Raw genomic sequence first — 6,000 nt, forward strand, 5'->3', positions numbered from 1 at the left:
ATGAGATGGGTCAGTTCTGAGTTAGGATGAGGCGACGGGGGCAATTTTGGGATGGGGAGAGGCCAGTTCTCGGCTGGGGCAGCAGGGGGCAGCACGGGGACAGGGATGGGGACAGGGACGGGGACCGGGACGGGGACAGGGATGAGCGGGCATGGAACAGGGATGAGGAGGGGGGAAGCATAGGGACATGGAAAAGGGGACAGCAGGGGGACAGGGATGCGGCAGAGAGGCATCACGGGGACAGGGATGGGATGAGGTGTCTGCGATGGAGCTGAGGACAATTATGGGCCGGGATGCTCAGAGGGGACAGCTCGGAGGGGCACAGAGCAGCAGCGTGGCAGCGGTGGCCTTGGAGCACCCTGGGCTTGTCCCTTTGTCCCTGGCCAGGTGGGCAGTGGGGATGGAGGGGACAGTGGGGACAGTGGGGACAGTGGGGACAGCTGTCCCCTGACCAACCTGCCCCAGCTCCTCCTGGGGCCCCCAAACCCCTCAGATCCAAGGACCCTCAGCCTTCTCTGACAGGGAGGGCTGGGTCCTCTTCCCGCTCCTCCTTGGGACACACTGGGACCCCCACCCCTGTCACCGTCTCCTGACGCTCCTGCTGCCTGTCTCCATCGGGCATCGGCGCAGGATCCGTGCGGGGATATTCCTGCTGCTGAAGGGATTGGGAAAGGGGATATTCCTGGGCATCATCTCCCATCCTGGTACCTCCTCTCCACACCTCCATCTCCAGCCTATCTGGACCAGGAATTCGGGTTTTCCCGCCGGAGCATCTCCCCCTGCAGAGGTCCAGCGTCTCCCCCCGGGTTTGTCTTTTCTCCTAGAGAAAGCCCATCCTTTAATCTGAACACTTTAGCCCGAAGGGTTGAGCTGGGGGTGAAGACACCGATGCCGCCGTGATGATCCCACCATGACCAGGGGTCCCACACCCCTCGGGGGATGCCAAAGCCCAGCTCAGCTCCAGACTGGACTCAGTCCCTCCTGGAAAATTCAGGAAAAGGGCAAATCCATGTCAACCCCTGCACACAACTCCCGCAGGACGTTCCCTATGCTAATAATTAAGTGCTATTAATTGCTCAGCTAATTAATTTCGCCAGGCTGCTAGATGTCCATCAATATGTGATGTGCTGCTCCCCACATCCCAAAAAGGCTGGGATGAGGCTGCAGGGTGGGACATGGAGCTCAGCCAGTCCCCAGCTCATCCCTGATGTCCCAGTAAGATCAGACTGGGCTAAACTGGGCTGGGGCATCAATGCCACCGGCAAACCAGGCTGGTCCTTGAATGGGGAAACTGAGGCACGCAGCAGCTATGGACCAACCCCGCCAGCACAGGGGGGTCTTCGTGACCCCCCTCTCCGTGTCCCCCCCGCCGAGGGGGGACACCCGGGGTCATGGTGGCTCTTGCGGTATCGGTCCTGGACTGGCACCGCCGGTTCACCTGCCGGGCCGCAAACTTGCTAAACCTGATTAAAGTTTCAGCTCGGCCCCGGTGAGAAAAAAATACAGAGAGGGACAAAAAAAAATCCATTTAACCTGTTTTTCACCCAAATCGGGCAGCGAACAGCGCCGCAGTGTCCCGTTCCCATGGGATCCCCACGAGACGGTGACCCAGCGCCCTCCTGTCCGCCCCAGCACCCTCTGCCCGCTCCAGGCAGGGGACAGCCCCGCCGAGGGAAGGGTTAACCCTGGGGGGGCCGGTCCGGCCTCTCCCCCTGGGTGGGTTTGTCCTTTTTCCTGCAGAAAACCCACCCTTTACTGATAATATTTTTGCCCAAAGGGATGAGCCAGCGGCGGGCTGGGGGACACCTCTGCCACCGCGGCCGTCCCGCCGTGACCGAGGAGTGCGGGACCCCGCCACCACTTCCCCCGCCTTTCATCCCTCCAAAACCTCCAAAAAACCTCAGACCAGGCTTTTTTACCTCCTTCATTTTATTGCCTGCTCCGGCAGCCAGCGGGGAAGCCCCGGCCCGGGGAGGGGGACCCGGGGGTGAAAGTGCTTGCAGCTCCTGAGTCACAGCACGGCACGTTCGCCACCGCGCCTCGACACCCCCGAATCCCACGTGCGGCCGCGCACCTCCCCTGGGGGGCTTCAATTCATCTTTCCCAGCCCACCCACTTCCCCGAGCCCGCGCGTGAAACAAAAGACGACACAAAACTTCGTGTGACATCAACTTTTTTCAAAAATTCATTTCTAAGAATCATTCATGATTTCCAAACCCTCCGACTTCCTGATTTCCAGTTTCAATAGAAGTAACGATAGCGGGTGATTCTCCCCCACCCCCTCTCCTCCTCCCCTCTTCTTACAACACAGGCTGGCTGCCGGACCGGTATATAAACCCCGAGAAGTCCCCCAGTATGAACATGAATTTCTGAAAACTTCCTCTGCCAACACCAATCCCTATTAAGTCGCTCCCGGGACGCGGCTCACAATGAAGTTCGTGCCGGCAGGTAAAAAAAAAAAAAAATCAACTTTGGGGACACTATTTCCCCTTCTCCCCTTCCCCCTTTTTTCCTCCCCCCTTCCCTCCTTTTCCCGGTGATGCTCGGGTGCAGGCGGGTCCCGGCTGGATGCCGCCGCTGGAGCCGGAGCGAGGGCTCCCGCCGCGCTGCGTCCCCCCCGGGACGAGCATCTCTGGGAATTGGCAGCGGGAGCGGAGCGCGGCGCTGGCGCGGTGCAGCCAACATCTGGACACTTATATAACTGGAAATGCTTCCAAGAAAAAAAAAATCTCAAGGAGGGGGGGATTTTTTGCTTTTTTGCTTTTTTGTACTTTTAAATACTTTTCCCCCCCCTCCTGCTTTTCCTCCTTCTGGGTCTCCCGATGCCGCGAGCTGCTGCCGTGTCGGGAGCGCTGGAAGGATGGGGAGGCTGCCAAGTGCAGGAGGTGGGGCTGGAGGGAGCAGCCCCCAGCCCAGAAGCCGTGCTCGGGGTGTCCCACGGGGCAGCACCCACCCGGGACCCCCCACCCACCCAGCCCCTGGCACACGTGGGTGCCGAGCCTCGCCGTGCTCAGCTGTGAAATGGGCAGAGGCAGCGACCGGGGGGACACAGCGAGAGGGGCTTGTGGGGGGCTCAGGGAATCTGCATCCCCTGGGAACAGCCAGGGCCCCGGGGGCGCGGGGAGACAGGGTCCCCCCGTCCCGGGCGGGAGGGGAGCGGCGGGTCAGGGATCGCAACACGCCCAGGTAAGTCCTCTCCCACCTGGGCAGGGTAAATAAATCGAGGCTTGGATTACCCGGCACCGGCGGCACGTCCGAGGCGCTGACAAATGCGGGCGACTTCGGCGCTCGTCACGGCCCGGGGATTTCGCCTGGCAGCGCCCCGAGCCGGGGCACGGGACTCCCACCCTGAAGGGGCCCTGCTGGTGGCATCCAGGTCACTCAGCAGCGGGGACACCCGGGCCACCCTCCCCGAGGATGCCCAGCGCAGTGGCGGGGCTCCAGAGGCGGTTTGGCCTCCCCGAGCAGGGATGGATCCCTGTTTGGGGGAGTCCCAGTGGACGGGGGGTCGCAGCGCCCCGCTCCCAGGAGGGGACGCCGGGGCGACCCCAGCTGCCCGCGGCTCAAGGGTCCCCTTGTTCCACGTCCAGGGATTTCCTGGCTGGAGCCTCTGGCAGCTGCATCGTCTCACCCCGGGGCTCCTCGGCTCTGCGCCCACTTCTCAGGCGGGGAAACTGAGGCAGGCGGTGGGGCCGGGGGCGGGAGGGAGGAGGGAGGGCACGCCGAGAGCAGGTTTCCTTGCGGGAGCCCCGCTGAGTCAGCCGGGCCGGGGTGGGGCCTTGCTCCCGAAGCGCCCGGACCAGGATAACGGAGGAAAAAGCGTTTTGCACGTTTCATTAAACCCGACAGGTCGCCACCGGGCCGGTTGCGAAATGTGGGAATGCTGCGGGGCCCCCCGCCGGGAAGGGAGGCGGGGGAGCGCCTGCCGGGGGGCAGGTGAGGGCGACGGCAGCGGCCGGGACGGCAGAGCGGGGGGTCTGGGGACTTCCAGCGGAGCTGGACACACGCCCAAGTGGGATGAGTCTCCCCTCCAGCTGGACACTCTCCCTTTGGGTGCCTGGAACTGGGGTCATCCTTGGTGGATGCTCTGCATCAGCAGCAACGTGGTCCCGACGGGCCACCACCGCCTCGTCCCGGTCCCCACCGTGACCTCGGCCTCTCTCCCCACACAGGCGTCGTGCCCTTCGTGGCCCTGCTCCTGCTGCAGCGGCGGCCGGTGGCTGGCCGGGCGCTGCTGGTGACCGGCTCCGGCTGCCCCAGCCACGGCTTGTGCCGCTCCAACGCCCAGGAGCAGACCCGCAGGCAGGTGGCCATGCTCAACGCCACCGCCCAGGAACTCTTCAGCCTCTATGTAAGTGGCACTTGGGGACGGCCAGGGACCACGGCGGGGTGTGAGCCACAAGCGCATGAAGGGGGAGGGCTGGGGACACCGCAGGGACGGTGGCAGGAGGTGGCCGGGGGGGACAGAGGGAACATGGGGTGACGCTCGCCTCTCCTCCCAGCTGAAGTGCCAGGGAGAACCGTTCAGCAGCGAGGCTGACAAGCTCTGCAACCCCGCTGGCATCTTCTTCCCCACTTTCCGCGTCAACCGGACGAGCGAGAGGAAGGAGGTGATGGTGGCCATGTACAAGCTCTTCGCCTTCCTCAACGCCTCGCTGGGGAACATCACGCGCGACCAGGAGGAGCTCAACCCCATGGCCAAAGAGCTCCTCGAGCGGCTCCACAACACCACCAAGACCACGCGAGGCCTCATCTCCAACCTCACCTGCCTCCTCTGCAAGAACTACAACATCTTCCAGGTGGACGTCAGGTACGGGGACAGCTCCAAGGGCAAGAGCGCCTTCAAGAAGAAGCAGCAGGGCTGCCAGGTGCTCAGGAAGTACGTGCAGGTCATCGGCCAGGCGGCACGTGTCCTCCTACCTCATCTCAGCCCCTCATGAGCGCCCGCCCCGGCTACGCTGCCCCTGCTGCTGGCCGGCCCCCGCCGCTGCCTCCCGAATTCCCGCCTTCCTATTTATTACCCGGACCCTGCGCTGGCCCCATCCGCCCTCCGGTAATTTATTGCCCCTTGAGGGGGTGAACGTTGCAGCCCGGAGCGTCCCGAGCGGAGCAGAGCCAGCATCCAGCGGGACGAGGCAGCGCATCCCCGAGGAGATGCCGGGGCGTGGGCTGGTCCCGGGATGTGCCTCAGCCCTCCCTGTGCTCCCATGGGGGGAGGGAGCTGCAGGGGCTGGCGGCGGGGCCGGACTCTGTCCCCCACGGACGGTGTCCATCATGGAGAGCAACCGGACAGACACCCCTGAGCACCATCTGAAGCTCCCACTTCCCTGGAAAAAGGATTGTGAGGGAGGACATTGGGATGCGGTGGCTGGCAGGGACATGGGGACACGGGCACACGCTCCCCCTGCACATTTTAAGGCTGGGCTCCCCTGCAAGGAGCCGAACTGAGGGTACCCAGTGGCTGTGGTGGCTGGGGCTGGGTCCCACCGTCTGGGACAAGGCCACCTGTGTGGGACAGGCACCCCACTGTGGGGCATCATCCCCCCGCGCGGGCACGGCGGGGCACGGAATGTCCTCTCCTTTGGAAAAGTGCTTTTCCCATTGGAAGAGCTCTGAATGTACTAACAGCCAAGAGCTGGGCTTTGCACGGCTGAATGCAGCCCTGGCATGGGGGCATGGGACAAGGGGACATGGGGACTTGGGACACGGGGACACGGGGACATGGGACACAGGGACATGGGGACATAGGGATGTGGGACATGGGGACGTGGGGACGCAGGGACGGGCCCCGGGCCGGTGGCAGGCGGCGCTGGCTCGCTCCTGGCACCAGAGCGGGCTGTGGGTTATTTATTGCCTCCGTGGAAAGCCCAGCATGCACTGAGAGCTGACTTTTAATAATTTTATCGTTAATAATAATTAATAATTATTAATAAGATTTGTGGTAATATATTCATGGAATTCTATTTAAATATTTATTTTTTTATACTTCTTGCCCTCCTT

At 62.9% G+C, this 6,000-nt stretch overlaps 1 protein-coding gene across 2 annotated transcripts; it reads left to right on the forward strand.

Moving 5' to 3' along the window:
* Positions 1–2,345: 2,345 nt before the first annotated feature.
* LIF (LIF interleukin 6 family cytokine) lies at positions 2,346–5,712 on the forward strand. Of its 2 annotated transcripts, none has more exons than XM_039560739.1 (3): positions 2,346–2,448; positions 4,173–4,351; positions 4,503–5,712. In XM_039560739.1, exons 1-3 carry the CDS (start codon positions 2,430–2,432, stop codon positions 4,938–4,940), a joined length of 636 nt encoding a protein of 211 aa, XP_039416673.1. In that variant the 5' UTR covers positions 2,346–2,429; the 3' UTR covers positions 4,941–5,712. The 2 variants fall into 2 exon arrangements, with proteins under 2 accessions (XP_039416673.1, XP_039416674.1); XM_039560740.1 differs by lacking the exon at positions 2,346–2,448 and adding an exon at positions 3,733–3,936.
* The last annotated feature ends 288 nt before the right edge of the window (positions 5,713–6,000 follow it).

The sequence above is a fragment of the Corvus cornix genome, chromosome 15 (genome assembly GCF_000738735.6).
Source record: "Corvus cornix cornix isolate S_Up_H32 chromosome 15, ASM73873v5, whole genome shotgun sequence".
NCBI classification, from domain to species: Eukaryota; Metazoa; Chordata; class Aves; order Passeriformes; family Corvidae; genus Corvus; species Corvus cornix.

Excerpts from the sequence above, each read along its gene's own strand:
- LIF (XM_039560740.1), top strand. The coding sequence starts at position 3,873 with ATGTGGGAATGCTGCGGGGCCCCCCGCCGGGAAGGGAGGCGGGGGAGC. Across the intron at positions 3,937-4,172 it reads GAGCGCCTGCCGGGGGGCAG|GCGTCGTGCCCTTCGTGGCC; the intron begins GTGAGGGCGACG and ends CTCCCCACACAG. Across the intron at positions 4,352-4,502 it reads AGGAACTCTTCAGCCTCTAT|CTGAAGTGCCAGGGAGAACC; the intron begins GTAAGTGGCACT and ends CTCTCCTCCCAG.